The sequence below is a fragment of the Periplaneta americana genome, chromosome 15 (assembly GCF_040183065.1).
Source record: "Periplaneta americana isolate PAMFEO1 chromosome 15, P.americana_PAMFEO1_priV1, whole genome shotgun sequence".
NCBI classification, from domain to species: Eukaryota; Metazoa; Arthropoda; class Insecta; order Blattodea; family Blattidae; genus Periplaneta; species Periplaneta americana.
Genome location: NC_091131.1, coordinates 19,811,244 through 19,833,398, shown reverse-complemented (window position 1 = coordinate 19,833,398; position 22,155 = coordinate 19,811,244). Strand labels below are relative to the sequence as shown.

Genomic DNA, 22,155 nt, shown 5'->3' with positions numbered 1-22,155 from the left:
ATATTAAATTTTCTTCAAATTTATAGAGTTCATTGGAAACAGCATGTTGAGAAAATGCCAACAGAAAGATGGTCAAAGGCAGTGCTACGTTACCACCCTTCTGGAGAACGATCTGTTGGAAGACCAATAAAAAGATGGCATGAGACCTTTGAGACCGCAGCAGACCTCTAGGTCTAGTGCTTGAATTGGATGATGATGATAAAATATGTAATACATTACACCATCTTACAATTCTTTATTTTCTGATTACTTTACATATGTCTTTTAGTTTTTGAGTTATCACAAGTTTTAGTATTCTGACACTTTCCTTTTCTTGGTTTTGTCACGTGGATTTCTCTATTGATCCTTTGATATAAACGTATTTACGTGAAAGACGAATTATTATAAACACAGTTTGGGATGCCTGACAGAGAAAGAGAGAAAAGAACAAGAGAAAGAAAGTTGTTCCTTCTACTGGGAAAATAAAAAATCACTTACTGGTATTGGGTTATGAAAAAGGATCAAATAGAGACTTTGGTGAGGATTGTAGAGCCGAAAAAGAAGGTACAATGGAAGTAGTGGAACCAGCTACTTGGTGCAGATATGGGAAAGTTCAGCATCATTGATGTTACAAGTAGCTGAGCCAGCATACAGAATCAGAATGTCGTTATAAAGCGGTTGGAATGGTTCCTTCTTCAGTCTGAAAGATTATATCATTATTTAATTCTACTGGAAGTCATAGAGCTTTAAATTCTTCTGTTTCAGGAGGCTAGCATTAAGTCATTGATCAAAATGGGGGCTCCACCCAATAAACTCGTGTTAGGAATGCCTTTGTATGGCCGTGTTTACCAACTGAGAGACCAGTTGTCACCACCTGGATTTAGGGCACCTTCTATTGGTGCGCCTAGAAATGGCCCATATGTCCAAGAACCAGGATTTTGGGGCTACAATGAGGTGAGTTCATGTTTAAAATAAATTATAATTGTTCGAAGCTCAAACGCAATGTTCTGCCTTGCGTCTGATATTTATTGTGGTCAAGTTTTCAGAAGTTCCTAGCAAGAGAATTAATTTTATTGTTTTAATTATTTATTTTTATCAAAATTACTCGTTTTCATAAGATGCAAAATAAATCGTTATTATACATGTGTGCATGCATATATGTATGTATGTATTTATGTTATCTTAAGGCGCGTCTCCACTGTTAAACATTTAACAACATGTTAAATATAACATGTTGAATTTAACATGTATATGGACATTTCAAATCTCAATTGACTTAACATGTTAACTAAGTATGTTGAATTTAACTTTTAACATGTTGGCGTGTTTTACAGCAGAAATGAAAAACATGTCAAGTCGATTCATTTGTTTGTGCAGCGTCGGTATTGTTCGGCAAAGTTCGTACAGTTTCCATAGCAACAACTATAAGTTCCGATTTTGTGGCGCTTATCTTGATCATTTTTATACTATCATTGGTCCTTGGTGTTAGCTGTAAGTTGTTCGAAGTAATGGAGTGGACGAAAGAAAATACATTAGAATAAAATTAACGCACTGATGGAAAGGCCTTGTTTGTAGGATGTGTGTGCAAAAGAATACACGGGCAAAACTAAGAAGGCCGACTGTTTTATAGAACTGGAATTATTTAATTGTTCTCGAGAATACAATAGAGAGTTTTCACACTCTCATCGTATGCTAAACGTTAATGCTATGTTGACGTCAGTAATGGTCGTATTTGGTGATGTATGTTAACGTTCGTAAAACTTCGGAAAGAATAATTATACGATATTACCCACTCCTTTAACATCTATCAGGTCCTATGATAATCAATCGCGCTGTAATTTTTTTAATTGAGATGAAACGGCTGCTCTTAAATTGTGTATTTCTTTGATGTAACAGGAAGTATTTTTGCAGCACTATATTAAAATCGTGTTCTGACATTCTCAGCAAGTTTTTGAATCCAAATCTTTACTGCATTCAACTTTAAGCTCGTTTAGAATGTATCCTGCATAGTGTCTTTTACTAAGATATTGCCGCATCCACATTCTCATTTTCTTCCTTTTCAAAGCCTTGTAACAAGCAATAGCGGCAATTACAAAAGTCAGATCGTCATCTGAGTCCATTGTCCAAGGTTTGAAAATAAAACACTATCTATATTAAAATCTCATAGACTGTTTATGGTGGACTACGCAAAGAAAGTAAAGTTTAACATGTTTAACAGTGTGGACAAAGTGTTAAATGAAATTAGCATTAACATGTTCAATCAACATGTTGAGATGTTAACGGTAAACAATTTAACATTTAACATGTTGTTAAATAGTTTAGTTTCATTTAGGAGATGCCGATAAGCTCACTGTATTATAATATCAATTTTTGTTTTCCACCTGTGCTTATCTTAATATTTGGATTTATATTAACGTTTTCGACACTCGGTGTGTGTCATCTTCAGATATGGGGTCTATGTCATTGTGTGTTGTGAAGACCTAGCCTCTTAATTATGTTGTGGGTTGTTCACTTGTGTATGACCTTTCATGATTTCTTAATTTAGCTAAAATTACTATAAGCAGTGTGTGGTTGGTTGTTATGATTCTGTTAAATTCTATCTTTTGAAAACCCATATAGGACAATAGAAAATTATGTTAAAACCATTATTATGACACATAAATATAAACAAGTAAAATATATACACTATAAAAACACTGTAAAACCCTGTATACACTATATCACTTTTATCACATATATGGTTGGCTGTGTTGGCCTGTTATATCGTTAAAATTGGGTTGTTTTTACTGTTCTTGGTAAAAACTGTCTTTTTGACGCACTTTCACTGATTTTCCATAGTATTGTATGTTGGGGTTTTTGATGTTGTTCAAGTTGACTGCTGTGGATCGTGGATGCTGTTATTGAGTACGTAGACGTATATAATACAAGCTATTTTCTGTTGAGTCCGCTGTCTAGTATGGCCATGCGTGTCTGCAACAATTTACTTTATATTAATAGATTGAATTAAGACGATTTTGTTTTTTATTAAGTTGGAATTTATCGCGTAAAAATGTTGTATGGAAAATACTTACAATTTTAGCTGATGTTAGAGTGTTCCTATGTGGTGCATGGCTGAGACTAGAATGGCGGGCTCAATTACAATATTTTCTTAATGTACGTCATCTGGAGTGGGAAGTGGAGGGGGTATTGGTGGGACCTGTGTGGTTGTTGTGTGTGTTTGTTTCGGCGGGAATAATTTAAACAAGTTAAAAAGTGGGTTATTTGTATTGGCTATTTGTTCGTTGAGGAGGGGTCTTCCTGAGTTAAATTCTTTTATAATGTGAAATTGTTCCGCGGTGTCTATTGTGGAGTTATTTATGATTTTTAATATTTTTAATGTGTCATTTATATTTGTTAATTCATGACATATTATAACATGTTGTTAAATGTTTAATAGTGGAGACGCGCCTTTATGTATACATAATATGTATTAATTGACTTTGTCTTATCTTTGCTCGTCATGTAGTTAGAGTGCTTCCTGGGGCTTGTTTCTCAAAACTCATGGACTAGTAATACTAGTCTGTACAGTAGTAATATTAGTTTATTTTACAAGTCTGTGTTTCTAGAAACTACAAGGGTAAAGTAGTAGTTACCAGTTCACAGACTAGTAATATTGGTCGATTTCACCAGTTCATAAGTGATTCTGTTTCTCAAAATGCTAATCTAGTTGATTATACTAGTATTCAACAGAAATATTGTTACAAGACTCTAAAGGCTGGTGATTTCTGTATTATCATTTACCAATGGTTTTGTGTCCAAACATGCTAACCGCTACTTCACAAGTGTAGACTGTGTAATACTAGTCTGTACAGTAGTAATATTAGTTTATTTTACAAGTCTGTGTTTCTAGAAACTACAAGGGTAAAGTAGTAGTTACCAGTTCACAGACTAGTAATATTGGTCGATTTCACCAGTTCATAAGTGATTCTGTTTCTCAAAATGCTAATCTAGTTGATTATACTAGTATTCAACAGAAATATTGTTACAAGACTCTAAAGGCTGGTGATTTCTGTATTATCATTTACCAATGGTTTTGTGTCCAAACATGCTAACCGCTACTTCACAAGTGTAGACTGTGTAATACTAGTCTGTACAGTAGTAATATTAGTTTATTTTACAAGTCTGTGTTTCTAGAAACTACAAGGGTAAAGTAGTAGTTACCAGTTCACAGACTAGTAATATTGGTCGATTTCACCAGTTCATAAGTGATTCTGTTTCTCAAAATGATTTGATTATACTAGTATTCAACAGAAATATTGTTACAAGACTCTAAAGGCTGGTGATTTCTGTATTATCATTTACCAATGGTTTTGTGTCCAAACATGCTAATCGCTACTTCACAAGAGTAGACTGTTAATATGCTTAAAAAGCAGTGAATGATACATCCTTTGATTTATTAATCATATTGAGTATAGTTAATTTGCTTTCAATTGATGACATTTCAGCCAAAAAGAGAAATCAAAACCAAAACAGAAACAACTGTGCCTTCTAACCTCAAATCACAATACCTACCAATAATATAAACAAATGAAATCAATCAGCTGACTAGTGAAAGAGATCATATGACTAGTGAAAAATTGTCACAAGTTACTAGACTGGTAAAATAGTTTGAAAGACAGAATCTACTAGAGATGATGAAATATACTTTGGTAACTTGTAACTGGTGAACTATTAAACTAGTATTTTTGGAAACAGGCCCCATCTATCATCCACTGCCACCTCACCGCCACCACCACTACCATCACCATCACTATCACTATCACTATTAATACCACCATCATCTTCATCACTGAGTCATGACTGCATTTCTCTCTTCTTCATTGTTTCAAACTTACTGACAGTTCTTGCAGATAAGGTACCATTTAAAATCAGTATTGTTACTAGAGCAGAATGTCTTCATAATGATGAATGGTTGCTGACTGTTAACTCTGAGAACTGTCATTTCAGATCTGTCTGGAGTTGGGTAGTCCTATTGCTAATTGGCGGAAGTTCTGGGATATCAAAACGCATACGCCATATGCTATAAGCCAGGACAACATATTCCTGTCATATGACAACGAAACAAGCCTAACTGATAAAGTAAGTGTGAGTTCAATTCCTAAGTATCAGCTTTTTATTTAAAGACGAAATATTAGCCACCGGCATGGCTCAATCGGTTAAGGCGCTTGCCTGCCGGTTTGAAGTTATGTTCGGGCGCGGGTTCGATCCCCTCTTGGGCTGATTACCTAGTTGGTTTTTTCCGAGGTTTTCCCCAACCGTAAGGTGAATGCCAGGTAATCTATGGCGAATCCTCGGCCTCATCTCGCCAAATTTCATCTCGCTATCACCAATCTCATCGACGCAAAATAACCTTGTAGTTGATACAGCGTCGTTAAATAACCAACTAAAAAAAATACGAAATATTAGTCCACTGACGTAGCCCAGGCAGTAGCACTTGTTGATTCGGGACTGCTTTCGGTCGTGGGTTCGATTCCTGCTTGGGCTGTTTACCTGACGTTTTTTTCCGAGGTTTTCCCAACTGTTAGGCGAATGTTAGATAATCTATGTCGAATCCTTGGCCTCATCTCTCCAGAGACCATCCCACTATCATCAATTTCATTAATGCTAAATAATATGTTGTTTCGGAATATGTATGGTAAGACTTTCCTGTGTTAAATTTCAACATACCTCGTTTACATGTTTCGACCTATTTATGGGTCATCTCGTTGAAATTTAACACAGGAAAGTCTTACCATACATATTCCGAAGTGATACAGTGTTAAAAGTTGTGTAATCAAGATGTATAATATGTTGTTGTTGTTTTCTAATGCCAGACATTTGACAAAAAATTCATTTGACCTCTTACACTGCAATATTTTTCAAAGATATTATCATGGTCAGCCACTGAAGCACAGATTTTGAGGTGTTCCGAATCCATTTCTTGGTTTGAGTTGCACAATGGGCAGTTAGGGGACTGATATATTCCAATTCTATGCAGGTGTTTGGCCAAACAATCATGTTCTGTTGCCAATCTAAATGCAGCTACAGACGATTTTCGTGGTAAATCGGAAATTAACTGTGGATTTAAAATATTTGTTTGAGGCAATACGAAGTGTTTTCTCTCGATTTCTTGAAACAATGATTTTTGAGATAGTGCAATATAGTACGGGGGCGACAATATCATAATATCGATTATCAAGTTCAATATTCGATATGGGCTTGGCTAAAATGTGTCCTGTGGGTTTACTCGACCATTTGCTTTTGAGATCGCAGCAGAGTTGGATAGTTATTCCAGTTATATTGGCAGAGTTGATTAAGTTTGTGAGACACGTATTACTCCGTAAAATGGGGCGAACAACTATAACTGCACATGAAAGAATCCAGCAGTATTCCATTCATGGACTCTATGCTTCAGATCTAAGACAGTTTTTTGTAAATCCTGCAATTGCTGCGATGGAGAAAAAAGCATGTTCAGAATGTTGTTTGCAAGTATTGTGGACACCAACAAACAATGTTGACAGTGAACGTGTTTTATCACAGTATGGTGCTGTTGTTTCAGACAGGCGATGTAATTTGAAGAAGGAAAACTCTGAAATGTTGACAGTGTTATATTTTGAGAATTGAAAGGTAGAATGCACAAAGTTTTCTATGGAAAAAAGTAGATGCTAATTTGGAAAAAAGTAAATGCTAATTTCAGAAAAATAGATGATAATTTTGATGAAAATAGATGTTAAAATCCATTACGTGTTGTGTCGAATGCACATTTCATGTGGGTGGGGATAACTTCCCCTACTGGCGTTCGCTATATTGCGATTTATCCTTAAAATATTTGTTTGAGGCAGTACAAAGTGTTTTCTCTCGATTTCTCGATTTCTTGAAACATTGGTGAGCTAGTAGGGGAAAAGTGGAAGGGGTCATGGGCGGAGCTTCTACGTTCGCTATATTGCTATTTGCCCTATTTTAAATCCACAGTTAATTCCCGATTTACCACGAAAATCGTCTGTAGCTGCATTTAGATTGGCAACAGGCCATGACTGTTTGGCCAAACACCTGCATAGAATTGGAATATATCAGTCCCCAAACACGTAATACCGCACAATATGAAACACCAATATTCAAACCAATCAAACCAGCAGCACCTAAACTCAATGCACCACCCAAAATACACAAAGAAAACATATCTATCAGACCCCTAATCAACTACAAACAGGCACCAACACACAAGGTAGCCACACACATGGACAAAATTATCAGAAACAACATAAAATTCAGAGAACAGACAACAATAAAGAACACTATAGACCTCGTCAACAAAACAAAACAACAACAAATACCACACTGTGCAACACTAGCATCATTCGATATCACCAACGTATACACTAATATACAGGACACATTACAGATACTAAAACAAATGCTCACAGATAACAACACACCACAAGAATACATCGAAGAAATCATCGAAATCACAGACATCATAACAAAGCAAAATTATTTCACACACAACAACAAATACTACACCCAAACAGAAAGATTGCCAATGGGATCACCCATATCCAGCATACTAGCAAAGATATTTTTACACAACATAGAACAAACATACATACTGAACACAACAAATATGCAAACAACATAATATACTGGCACAGATACGTTGACGACATACTCATATTATACAAAGGAAACAAAAGACAAAAACACAAACTACACCAATACATAAACAAATTACACCCAAAACTTCAATACACACTAGAACTTGAAAACAACAACTCCATAAATTTCCTAGACATCACCATAACAAGTCCACACCTGTGGAGTAACGGTCAGCGCGTCTGGCCGCGAAACCAGGTGGCCCGGGTTCGAATCCCGGTCGGGGCAAGTTACCTGGTTGAGGTTTTTTCCGGGGTTTTCCCTCAACCCAATACGAGCAAATGCTGGGTAACTTTCGGTGCTGGACCCCGGACTCATTTCACTGGCATTATCACCTTCATATCATTCAGACGCTAAATAACCTAGATGTTGATACAGCGTCGTAAAATAACCCAATAAAAAAAAAAACCATAACAAAAATCGATAACAAACACACCTACAAAATATACAGAAAACCAACCACCACCACCACACACATACACAACACATCTAATCACCCCACACAACACAAACATGCTGCATTCAGGACAATGGTACACAGATTACTCAACATACCCACGAGCCAACAACACTACAATGAAGAAGTGAACACAATCAAATACATAGCACAAGAAAACTGATACAATTCAAACATAATAGACAACATCATAAGAAAGACAAAACAAAAACTTAACAAACACAAAAACACGCAAAAAACAACACAAACACAAGAACACAAGAAATACATCACACTAACATATGAAAACAAAAGCACACACAAGATCGCATCTTCATTCAGAAAGCAGAAATACAACATAGCATACAGAACAGAAAACACACTACAAAGACATCTCAACACACAAACAACACAAACAAATAAATACGACCACACAGGTGTATACAAACTCATATGTAATAGTTGCGATAAGTTCTACATAGGACAGACAGGCAGATCATTCCAAACACGCTACAAAGAATACATTAAAGCAATAGCCAGAGGACACAATACATCTACATACGCCGATTACATAACCAATGCTAACCATACATACAATAACATAAATGCGGACATGGATATCCTACACATACAACCCAAGAACCAAAAACTCAACACACTAGAACAATACGAAATATACAAACACACTAAAACACACCCCGATCAAATTCTCAACACACAGATGAATTTCAGCACACACACACTATTTGACTCCACTCTTCAACACCTTTCAACAATCAAACACACCCACATAACAGGCAGAGAAGTTCGAGATGATGCCGTGATCTAGTAGGCTCTGAGGATGGTGCGTGAAGCACTGAAACAGCTGTAAGCCACACAAATCTTACATAATTAACACGAGTAAGTCCACAAGTTAATCAATTAATTAGATGTTAAAAATTCAGGTCTCTAGTAATAGGTGTAGCAGTACATAGCTACTGCTGAAGGAGATATGGCCAGAATTTTACAGTACTGATGGAATGACTAATAGAGACTAGATGCGACCAAATAAAAAAATTACTCTGTGTGATTATAGATATAGCTTTACATGGCTGCTGATGAGGAAGGAGAGATAGAGTTTTGTGGTACAGATGTACCAGTAATGACATCAGAAATTGTTACGTGATTACATATGTTGTGGTACATCACTACTGCTGGGGAAAGAGAGTTAGCCAGAGGTTCACAGTACAAATGGACGGAGTTATGCTCTTGACTAACCAACAAAAACCTGTTTTCGAGATATTGGCCATTGAAGTAAATCTGGTTATTTATTAAACACTTTACGCAATAAGTATTGTAACACTCATACTGTAACAAGTCCACATCTGTGGAGTAAAGGCTGGTTCACAATAAACCGGAAATGAGAATCGGAACGAAAACGAAAACGAAAACTGTAAAATTGTTAAAATGTGTACATTTAAATGTGAGCATTCACAATTAACGAAAAGCTTGCCGGAGCCCGGGATTGGGAACGGAGAGTTGGCCAAGTTTCAACTTTGGCGTTCACGTTTCCGATCACAGCCCGCTAGATTCATTCTATTGCCATCTGAAAGCTATTTTGTCGTCGTATATTTTGTAGCAAGAAGACCGTGACATAACCTATGCATTATTTTGTTCTGTGCTGTGCATCATGGAGCAAATTTTATTTGATGACATTCTAATATTGAGTGTTGAGGAAAATCCTCATGTTTACAATAAGCGGCGCGCCTTGTATAAAGATGAGAAAATGAAGGAGAATATGTGGCTTTCAATAGCTGCATCTTTGAACACCGATCGTAAGTGAATCATATTTTATTACTGTATTGGTTGTATTTCACACTACATATTCATGCTTCAATTCAATAGCTACTGTTGTGTTCATTTTTGTTCTATTACAAATGTTTCTTCTCTAATTATTTTACGTTATTGTAGACTTAAAATAGGTTTTGATAATAAAGATGCATGGCCATATTTATAGTACCGTTGAAATTTTGAAGTTGGTTAACCTATGTTTATGTTGGCTGCCTTGTACTCATGAGAGAACGCCATTGGTCAATTATGCACAAATAACATCAGAATGCGTAATATCTACTTTACATATCATTATTGACATACATGTCGATATGCATAGTCGTCTATGTTCTTGGGTTATTGTGAATCAAAAATTTTTATATTCACGTTCTCTGCTTCTCGTTTTCACTCTGGTTCTCGTTCCCGGTTTATTGTGAACCAGCCTTAACGGTCAGCGTGTCTGGCCGCGAAACCAGGTGACCCGGGTTCGGATCCCGGTCGGGGCAAGTTACCTGGTTGAGATTTTTTCCGGGGTTTTCCCTCAACCCAATACGAGCAAATGCTGGGTAACTTTCGGTGCTTCATTATCACCTTCATTTCATTCAGACGCTAAATAACCTAGATGTTGATACAGCGTCGTAAAATAACCCAATAAAATAAAAAAAATAAATAAATACTGTAACAAAAAATACCACAGATGATAATAAAAAAAGGCTAACCAAATTTTAATAACAGAGCAGCAATTGGTTTAATATTGCAAAGCAAAATAAATAAATTAATTTTATGCAATAGAAGAATTTTGCTTGTAAATGTAGCAAAATGTAGATATCGCATTCTTGATTTTGTGATACCAACCCTTGTCTTTGAAAAAAAAAATAGTTGTCATGACTTATGCCCCAACCCTCGTATTATCTTTGTGATAGTGACCTCCTTTTGCAAGGCAAAGATACATTTTATCTACGATGAAAGAGTAATGGAACGGAGAAAAATTCTCTCCGGCACTGTGATTTGAACCCGGGTTTTCAGCTCTACGTGCTTTATCCACTAAGCCACACTGGATACCCATCCCGATGTCAGACAGAATCGTCTCAGTTTAAGTTCCAACTCTTGGGTTCCCTCTAGTGGCCGCCCTCTGCACTACACTACAACGTAGGACTGAAGTCCACACATGTGCTGAGGTGCACTCGTTATGAGTGACTATTTGGCTGGGATCCGACGGAATAAGCGCCGTCTTAAATCACGAAGTGATTTACGCATATCATATATATTATTTTAATGTACCGAAGTACATATGATATTTCCATGCAGATATTCTGCGTCATCATATGATGAAAGAGTAATAGAACTGAGAAAAATTCTCTCCAGCACCGAGATTTGAACCTAGGTTTTCAGCTCTATGTGCTGATGCTTTATCCACTAAGCCACGCCAGATACCCATCCCGATGTCGGACAGAATCGTCTCAGTTTAAGTTCCAACTCTTGGGTTCCCTCTGCACTACGTCATAGATGTCTATGACTGTTTAGTTATTTATTACCAAAATATTAAGTCTTATAACGCAGGAATAATTACTGCATTATCTAATCGAATTGGGGATGTTTGTTTATTAATAGCTATTTCGTGAATATTAAACTTTGGAAGATGGAATTATATTTATTATTTCCCAAGAGTTGGAACTTAAACTGAGACTATTCTGTCCGACATCGGGATGGGTATCCGATGTGGCTTAGTGAATAAAGCATTAGCACGTAGAGCTGAATACCCAGGTTCAAATCCCAGTGCCGGAGAGAATTTTTCTCCATTCCATTACTCTTTCGTCGTATGATGACGCAGAATATCTGCATGGAAATATCATATGTACAAATAACACATACATTTTATCTAGCTTTCTGATGAATATGCAATTTAATTTCAGGTGGAACTAGCTGTTCAAAATAAACTGGCAGGAGTGATGGTGTGGTCTCTCGACACAGACGACTTTTTGGGTGATTGCATTTTCGAAAGAACAGGGGCTACCAGTTTCCCTCTGATGCGTGCTATCAACAAAGCACTGGACACTGCAGCTTTTGGTGAGAAGATGCCATGCAGAAGATAGCCTCCATTATGGCTCGTGGCGCCCTTGGATTTGATTCAGTTCAATTGGGATGAAGGATAAGTCTCAATGTACATTAGCCTCTTGGCTTTTTTACATTTGTTGGATAACTAACGTAGTTGACTTGCTTCTGCCCTTTTGACAAACTTCCATAATCTTCTAGAAGTGTTCAGGACCATTGCATTGGTGCTAGGATTTTCTGGGTCTCCTTTCTTGTATTATCTTATTCAAACGTCGGAGACTTCTGTAGTCTCATAGGTCTGCACTGTTCAGTCTTACAGGCCTGCAGAGATGTATGCAATTAAGGAATAACTCTTGTATTATACTGTGACTTCTCCAGCATCGGTCTGGCTTTGGTGATCTTTGATACCACCTCAAATAACAATCTTGGTTTTTCTGTGAATGTAGGAAGTTAGTAAGATATTGAAGCCATGCTGGACATGGTAATTTCTTCGAAACATTACCGTAATAATATCTTCCTCAGCCATGGCTATGACTGAGGTACAAATAGAAATGCTTTTGCTTTGAGAAAAAGTAAGATATTGCAAATTGCTTTTGGTACAGGCAAAAATGTTTTTGACAAATGCAGCTTTGCTATAAAGGATGTATCTAAATTGGTGTCAAATATTTCGGGGACGTGTTCCTAACACCAAAACATTACAAAAAGTTCATATGAACATTGGTCTCAAAATAATTTATTTCAGAGTTACAAGACAAAATTGAATGTTACAAAAATTGCTCGAAGTGGCTTCCTCCTGCTTCGATGTGTCCCCTAAACCTGCGTTACATACTCTGGCGTACTCTGTTGAAAATTCGTGGAGTGTTTCGTATTTCGTGAAATCCAGTTTGCATACGCTCTCAGAATATCAACATTAAGTACAGGAGTCGCATAAACCAGACGAAGAAATCCATTGGATTCAAATCAGGCGATCGAGCAGGCCATGCAATGAATCCCCTTCGACCAATACATCTTTGGGGAAATCGATCATTAAAAAATTACGAACAATCAGACTGAAATGAGCTGGAGCAGCATCGCGTTAAAACACATTCGTTGGATGACGTCCAGAAGCACATCATCAATTAAATGACCCAAATCATTATGTTCTGTTCACTCACAGAATACATTTTCTTCTGATTTCTTTGCTCTACAAAATACAAACAAACAAAAAATCATCAAACAATCAGCGGTTAATGAAGGGACAAATCCTTTAATAACTCCCTAATGAATGGTTTTCAGACCCATGTTTTTATTAACTTTTAAAATTGTTTTTATGTTAGGAACACGTCCCCGAAATATTTGACACCAATTTAGATACATTCTGTATACCGTGTTCTGCTTATAGGGATCGAGAAATAAGTGATAATTTCAATCAGCCAATCTTCTTAATCTATCCAGCTGTTTGTTGAGAACATAAAGTCCACTATAGTCGACTGTAGTCTATTCACTTTTTGTTTTTTATGAGAAATGAGGGGTATTTTGATCGGTGTACATTATAGTTGCTAGTAGCCAGAGTTTGGGTGTAGTCGATATATACTGCAGGGCAGTGTCTTCTGCAACTGGTACTAATGATTTTAATTTACTTCTTTTGTGGTTTATGGATGGACAGTATAGAAGAATGTGTTCCAAATCTTCATCACGATTATTACACCACAGACAAGTAGGATTATCAGAAAGGTGAAATCGGTGTAGGTACAATTGTGTGACAATGTGACCTGTTCTGGCTCTTGTTAAAAATGTTTGAACATGTCTGGGCAAGTTTTTGTACAATTTTTCCTCTGTCAGAAGAGAGCCAGTTGTTGATTCATAGGTTTATAAAATGAGACTTTACTGAAGCAAAGGCACTGAATAGAGATATCACTTGAAGAGGTCTTGGTTGCAAATATGTTGCCTGTTTTGCAATGCTATAGACTTTCTCGTTTCCAGGTATACCACAATGACTAGATATCCATTGATCCATTATCCAGTGACAATTTCAAGAGTAAATAATATTTTTATAGCATAACTTTTACACAACCTCCTATCAAGTGTTCTGTAACTTTTGTGATGACCAGCGCAGCTGCATTTTAATGTGTTGTCTCAGTTCTTCAAAAATGTCAATTCTACCACATTGGTACACATACCCTTGACAAAGTGTCAGAAAAAAGTCAAATGGGGGTTCAGGTCGGGCGATGTAGATAGCCAGGCAAGGGTCCTCCTCTTCCAATCAACCTACCGGGAAAGTTTGCATTCAAGAAGTCACGCACTGTTCCATAGCAATGGGGTGAAACCACATGTTACTGAAAAACCGATCCTGGGGGGAGTTGGTCAACAACAAAAGCTCTGCAACATGTCTGAAATGGTGCGTTCGGGCACGGGTTCGATTCCCCCTTGTGCTAATTATCTGGTTGGGTTTTTTCCGAGGCTTTACCCAAACATAAGGCGAATGTCAGGTAATCTATCGCGAATCCTCGGTCTCATCTTGCCAAATACCATCTCGCTGTCACAAATCCCATTGACACTAAATGACTGAGCAGTTGATATAGCGTAGTTAAATGAAGCGTCGGCTGGAACAACGTTGTAAGTTACAACATTTTCATTCGGCGTGTTTCTGTATAATAATGTTGTATGTCGTTTTACCTTGCTATACTCTTTGGCTTGCAACTGTCCATCAATGCAGTACGTGAAATTTGTCCGTTCAAAAGTTTGCTACCCTATAAGAACAACGTTATATGCGTACACATTTTTGCAGCTCCTGTAAATTTTACCAAATGTAACTTATAACGTTGTTCCAGCCGACGCTTCAAATGACCAGCTAATGACGGAATGCTCTACTGAATGGCGCCAGGTTTGTTTCCACGTTAAACATTTGTGTGCATGCGTATGAACATGCAGCTGTTTTTAAACCATTGTTGCATTAACTTGAACAGTTTCTGCATCTTGTCAGATGTAAATCACAACAATATCTTCATCTGATTTTATTTCTCGATCTCTCTAGTCGGAATACGGTGTATTGTTCTGTGCCAGGTCTTAGAGAACATTTTTACTATTTTACTTAAGTAAGTCTACTGTTAAGGTTTAAGGCACTGATAAATACGCACTTGCAACCCAGCATGTGTCGTGGAGATCTCATTACTGCTCAGAGTGTAATGATCAAAAGTAGTAGTTCAGTGATTACACTGTTATGAATCGAGTCACTATGACTCATTGAAGGAATCGTCTGTGATCACCAGGCAATATAATGTTAACATTTATATTTTTATGTTAAATGGGATCATGTTGTATATTTTGTACATTATACTGTTAAGTTTTATACAAATCTGACGACACACATTGCCACACAAGAGAGTATGGTTCTGTGCAAACAAATAAAATAATTATTTTATTAAACTGACTTGTTCTCATTATTATTGCTGTTGAGTATTCCTATTTTCAGGCTTCATAAATTAAATCCTACATTCTGGTTTTCATTTAAATTATGAACAATATCTCAGGCCGTGTCTCAAAGCTACATTTACAGATGAAGTTGACTAAAAAGCCGGATGGACGTCAAAAGTCATGATCCCATGATTAACGAGAAAAACAGGCTACAGATCGAATTGGAGTCATATGGTTATCTTGGTCTAGTCATGGTCGTCATGACAATCACCTAATTACCCATAAATGCATGTTCAAAGTTCTAAAAAACAAAGGAATTGCTATATTAAAGTGCATTTATATATATTTTTGTTGTTTTCTAATGCCAGGCGTTTGACAATAAAGTTATTTGACCTCTTGCACTCCAACATTTTTCAAAGATATTATCATGGCCAGCCACTGAAGCACAGATGTTGAGGTGTTCCGAATCCATTTCTTGGTTTGAGTTGCACAATGGGCAGTTAGGGGACTGATATATTTCAATTCTATGCAGGTGTTTGGCCAAACAATCATGGCCTGTTGCCAATCTAAATGCAGCTACAGACGATTTTCGTGGTAAATCGGGAATTAACTGTGGATTTTGATGCAGAGAGTTCCATTTTTTCCCTTGGGATTGAGTTATCAAATTTTGTTTGTTGAAGTCTAATTATGTAGATTTAATAAATCTCTTCACAGAGTAATACGTAGATTTAGTAACAGGTCTGTAAGTAGCAGTGCTGCCCTTCTTTGCTAAAGCATCCGCATTCTCGTTTCCCAGGATTCCACAATGGGATGGTATCCATTGGAATACAATTCTTTTATTGAGTGATATTAATTGAGAGAGCATTTTAGTTATTTCTGCTGTTTGAGATGAAGGTGTGTGTTTAGAGACTATTGATAGAATAGCTGCTTTGGAGTCTGACAATATAACTGCATTCCTAAATTTATTGTTGTGGCATAGAAGATTCCTGAGACATTCACTTATTGCAATGATTTCTCCATCAAAACTTGTTGTTCCATACCCAAGAGATCTATAAAGTGAGAAGAGACAGCACATAGCACCTGCACCAGCACCTTGTTCTCTGGAGATCAAGGATCCGTCGGTGTATAAATGAAGCCAGTTTTGTGGAGGGTACCTAATATTAATTGTTTCTAAAGACAATTGTTTCAGTATTTCATTGTTTACTTCTGATTTCAGTATATCTTCTGTTAAATTTAGATTATATTCTATATTTAATAGAGTTAAAGGGTTTGGTTTAATTTGTAAGTTTTCTTTTAAATTCGGGATATTGATTTTCTGTTTTAATTCTTGAACAATGGATATGAAACTTTTTTGAGTTTTCAATCTACAGAGAGGACTGTATGAATGCTAATTGTTTCCTGGTAATCTGATAAGTTTTTCATATTGAATCAGTGCTTTTTCTTCTTTTGTCATTTTGATGCTGTTAATATTAGTGAGGAGTGCATTTATATATAAACTCGTTCAATGTTGGCCATGTTATGACTAAAAATGTGACATCGCTCTGTAGCCTGTCTTTCTCTTTAGCGATGTAATGATCCAAAGCTACATAGTGCATAGCAATACTGGTAGTAGGTAGTAAACGAAAATGCATGCTTGATTGATGACGTGTCCACTAAATAAACATGGATGCTTTATTTTATTTTATTTATTTTAGATTGGACAGTATTCTAATTTTGACTGAACTATATCAGACTTTTTAAATAAAACAATTGTCAAAAAAACATGTCTTCACGTTTTGTAATTAAATTTCAACTAATTAAAGCAAAAAAAGTTACATTAAAAAAATGGTCTGTCCCCAATTGTTTCGGATAATCAATGCTCTACTGTAACAGGATGCTGTCTGGTAACATGTTAAATTGGCAGAATGCCTTCTCCAGATAGGTTGTTTAGTTGTTGGTCTCCTGGTGCAGTACAAGATTCGTCCTTTTCTTTTTCTAGAAGTCTAGGACCCAGATAAGAGATCAGAATTGCTCCTACAGGAGCTGTGATGAGAATTGATAGAACAGCAACGATGAGCACGATGTTTGCGTACTTCTCGAATTCTTGGAGTTGCATCTTTCGTACTATGTCCAGGGCTACTGGCCCAAGTGCCGCCTGCAAGGGAGAAAACAATTCCGTGTTAATTCCTTGGGTTGGCTTTAAGAAAAACTCTTACGATAGGATAATCGCTGTGTTTGCAAGTCTTCCCCCAAGAAATTATAGATATGTGTACAGGTTTTGGCGAAACTTGTTATTACTTAGGGGTTTTCATCAAAAATCCAATTTCACAAATGTAAACAGTGCCAAAAAGAAAGTATAAAAGCTAACCACATGCTCTGTACATTCACGGTCGTATTCATAGACAAGACTTTAGACCAAAGTTGACTTTGGAAAGTACAAAATCACCATTTTCCTATTCACTGTCGACGTTTTGACGAAAGTAAACTTCAATGGTGACTTTACTTCGAAGTCGCCGAAAATCTAGACTTTGACTTTCGTTCGTGGACATGAGGGAAATGGCTGATATTTCGAAAATTGTCGAATTTCCCGAAAATATTGAGGACATCTGGGAGATTATTAAAGCTGTACATGTTCCTTAGCGCAATATTAGATATAGATTATAAATTCAAATCAAGGTACAGATTTGATAAACAGACCGTACTAGATATCCTCGTCAAGTTTCAACATTCATTGATCAATAATAATCCTCCAATAATTGATTTTTTATTTCATCGCGATTTTACACTATAGGTAATTGATGCTTAATATTGATTTGACTGTTTAATTCTATAGAGAATATGTTATACAGTTGGATATGCAGTTAATTTTAATCCTGTGGTCGTCTGAATATTGATTTCAATTAATTTTTAAGCAGTCTGTCATTAATGGCATCTTCTTATCTTCCATATTTTCAAAATAAAATTATTTTATAACGAAATAATTCGGGGGCTTAATGTGAACCTAACGTAATTACAATCGATATTTTATTCACAACATAATTCTTAGCAGATAATACTATTTCAGATGAACTATACCATCATGTCTTGTAATTACGAATTGTGTTATATACAAGACTGTTCGGAACTGAGTTACGATTTTTGTGACAAAGTAGAAGAACAAATTATTATCCATCCACTGGTGTGAAGACCTAAAAATGTCTGTTTTTGTACTTACGTTAATTTCACACTAAGCTCTCGAAAAATAAAATTATTCTTATGTAAATCTGCAAGAACGGCTAACAATCACTTAACATGTATGGATGTTCAATTGTTTCATTGATTTGTGACTCAAAAGATGGCTTTGATTATGGAAATGCCTACTCTATTTTAACTATTAATTTAATTGGTCTAAAAGGCAGTGATAGTGATTGCCAACCTTAGAACAAGATCGTTAAATCTCGACTTACCAAAGTCAAAGTCTCAGAAGTATTTTCTATGAATAGGACTTTCAATAAAGTTAAACTTTACTACGAAAGTCGACTTTGGGAAGTCTTCATCCAAAGTCTCGTTCATGAATACGGCCCTTAGTTGGAAAAGATAGACTATAGTACAGGCAGTATCAATAGGCGGGTTTTTGGTTCGGTACAGAAACAACTCACTCCACACTTTCTCTAGCGTGTTATGACCTGAACAAAGAGACCTTTCTGTCGCTCCGTTCGAACGTTAGTTATTGACAACTTCTCGTCTGTGATACTCGTACTACTAGACTACAGTTTGTTCGTAAATACAATATATCTCATAATAAACAGTATTTTTAAACAACTACTAATCATCCGAGTACTGTAATCGCTATCATGTCTCAGTCGGGCCCTGATGTCAGAAGCCTTACTAAAGGTGTTATTTATCAATTTCACTGTTTCTTGAAAGAAATGTGAGGACATTAAAATGTCCTGTCATCAACGCAGACTGTCACTGTCAAAGGCCAGTGGCGCTTCTTTACGATCGGTCCAGAGAGAAGAATAGCAGTAAAACAATGATTCTATGGAGCATAATTTTACATTTAAATTACTAATATTTTTGTTTAGATATTGTAACATTTTATTTTATGTTATATGAAGTTGTTTATTTAAGACATTAACAATGGAAAATTGTTTCATTAGTTAGATTGTTGAAGACCATTATTAAATTAATTTAATTTTTTTATAAATTGTTCCCGGAATAAGGTAATTCTTAATTGATATGCTAATTATATCTCTGTCAAGTGAAGTATTATATTGTAGTCTACTACATATATTCTTTACTGCTAAATTTTTAGGAGCTCCAGTGTTAGTTATAATTATGTCAAATACATTACGTTTGGGAATAAAATACAGACGTGGACAAATTATTAACAAAATTGACGATTTTTATGATAATTCTGTTTACAAAATTTGACTTTTCAATTTAAACTACAGTTGACAATTTTGCATATTTCCATCATTACAGTAGACAGAAATATGCAAAAATGTCAACTTTAGTTTAAATTGAAGAGTCAAGTTTTGTAAAAATATATAATAAAAATCTTCAATTCAGCTAATAATTTATAAATTAGCAAAAATTTCAACTGCATTGAAGAGTCAAATTTTGTAAAAATATAAAACAAAAATCTTCACTTTTGCTAATAATTTGGAAATATCCAAAATGTTAACTGTATTCCAAATTGAAGAATCGAATTTTGTAAAAATATACAATAAAAACCTTCAGTTTTGCTAATAATTTGTAAATATGCAAAAATATCAAATGTAGTCCAAATTGAAGAGTTAAATTTTGAAAAATATACAATACAAATCTTCAATTTGGCTAATTATTTGGAAATACACAAAAATATGAACTGTAGTCTAAATTGAAGAATTATATTTTGTAAAAATATATAATAAAAATCTTCACTTTTGCTAATAATTTGTCCACGTCTGTATTATTAGGATCATAAAATGAAATATTATTTAATAACTTGTCAATAATACATTAACTTGAGTAGATATAACTGTCACTGGGGACTAGTTTATCAACTTTTTCTAGTGAATATTTGCTACTTGAACGCTTCTTGTATTGAATTGTTGATGGACTTCAATAATACAGACGCATAAACAAGACTGAATGAAACCCACCGCATAGAATCAGAATAGTGCTGAGTGCCCAATTTATAAAAGATTTTTTGTGTCATACTTATTATGTTATTTATTTTATTAAGCTAAGCCATTCGTAAGTGTGCTTTCATTACGAAACTCATGTTATAATAATATTCATATTCCACAATCAATAAACATACATTAATATTTTGTATTTTAATTTTATCGTGATTTATAAAGTTGGTAAGTATACTGCATAAACATTATTTAGTATTTACTATTTCAACACAACATTCTGAAAATACATAAATACAAAATATTTGTGTAATGCTAAATATTTGATTTATATTAGGTTTACATTACACTTTATTACATTTGTGAAATGGCTTAACTTGCGAAATATTATAATGATAATATTGAGTAAAGAACGTAGGCCCTATTTGTAATTACTACAAATCACGTTATTATTTTATTTATTTTCTAAGTTTTCCTGCAGTGCAACAGTGTGAATGGAGGAGAAAGTTATTTGGGACAGCACCATACACCAAGCAGGTTCTGAGGGTTGTGGGAGTCGGGGTAGACAAGTAGGGGTTCGCCAGACCCGCCGATTTCTTCTGCCCCTAGTATAGTGATTTCTTCGATGTCCATAGAATACAAATTTGACTGGAGACTAAAATATGCTTTGTATTGGTTTGACTTGGCTTTTTGAGGACTGGATCTGGAAGAGTAACGGGGGGGAGGAAGATGAGGAGAAGAAGAGTAAGAAAAAAAATTTGAATACCGTACTTGAGAAGAAGGTAGTTGTGGGGATAATACAGGAGTTTTCTGTGAAATTGAAATTCAGTCTCACCTGAACAGTTGCTTTTGGAAACCAAGCAAAAGAGATGAAAAGCTTCTCCTTCAAATTCAGGTTTCCTCCTGCAGCAACTGCGATGGAAGCAGCAATTCTTGCCTGAGAGAGAGAGAAAAAATACAACTCTAAATATTGTAGTCGTACATCAGATATTGAAGACAAGTACATTTGGAATCAATGAGAGAAAATTGCAATCCAATGTGTCTCTTTTTATTTGACTAGAACTCATTACAAAGATATAATTTCTCAATCTTGACCAACATCACCATTACCATAATGATATCCACATAGAGCTACCGTATTTACTCGTATAGTTGACGTCACCACATAATGTACTTCATATTCTATTTTCAACAAATTGTTGTTTAGTCAACTGTCCGAAGACAGATCTGAACCTCAAAAGTGACACCAATAAGGCATCACTTACGAGGCAACTAAGCTAGGAGATAATGAGGTAGGGTGGCCAGACCCTTTCTCCCTCCATTGCATACATCGCTGACTAGTAACATATTACACTAATCAGACTTCAGATGTATGTAAACAATTGAGGACTGTTTTTGCAAAACTTGTTAACAGCAAAATTTGCAAAATTGAGATTTTGGTGGATTCGTTAACATAAAGCAGGCCTCTACACGATGTTAAAGTTATCTTAGTAAAATTGAATTATTTCTCTTCATTATAGTGTGTCAAAGTGTCATGGTTGCACCTATAACCTACTTGTCTTCATTCAGTTTTTTGTCTCTCCTGTAAAATTTAGTTTTTTCAGTTAACAAGTTTTGCAAAAACGGTCCTCAATTATTGTTCCTCTGACACACATCGTCAAGTGAGATGTACTGCCTGATAAAAGATGTTCATATCAGCCAGAAGTCCACACCTGTGGAGTAATGGTTAGTGCATCT

At 35.7% G+C, this 22,155-nt stretch overlaps 2 protein-coding genes across 7 annotated transcripts in view; one reads left to right on the top strand and one right to left on the bottom strand.

Moving 5' to 3' along the window:
* LOC138714700 (probable chitinase 2) overlaps positions 1-15,349 on the top strand; it is a 66,046-nt gene extending 50,697 nt beyond the window's left edge. For all 3 annotated transcript variants that reach the window (XM_069846769.1, XM_069846770.1, XM_069846771.1), the window contains exons 10-12: positions 745-933; positions 4,966-5,097; positions 11,806-15,349. In XM_069846769.1, coding sequence (XP_069702870.1) covers positions 745-933; positions 4,966-5,097; positions 11,806-11,985 — 501 coding nt within the window. In that variant the 3' untranslated portion in view covers positions 11,986-15,349. The remainder of the gene's footprint in view (positions 1-744; positions 934-4,965; positions 5,098-11,805) is intronic.
* Positions 15,350-17,002: 1,653 nt separating this feature from the next.
* The window catches only part of LOC138714701 (sodium/hydrogen exchanger 9B2-like), a 47,157-nt gene continuing 42,004 nt past the window's right edge, over positions 17,003-22,155 (bottom strand). For 3 of the 4 annotated variants that reach the window (XM_069846772.1, XM_069846774.1, XM_069846773.1), the window contains exons 9-10: positions 21,254-21,355; positions 17,003-17,471 (exon numbers count right to left, since the gene is read on the bottom strand). In XM_069846772.1, the coding sequence (XP_069702873.1) occupies positions 17,229-17,471; positions 21,254-21,355 (345 nt within the window). In that variant the 3' untranslated portion in view covers positions 17,003-17,228. The remainder of the gene's footprint in view (positions 17,472-21,253; positions 21,356-22,155) is intronic. The other variant, XM_069846775.1, reaches the window with a different exon arrangement.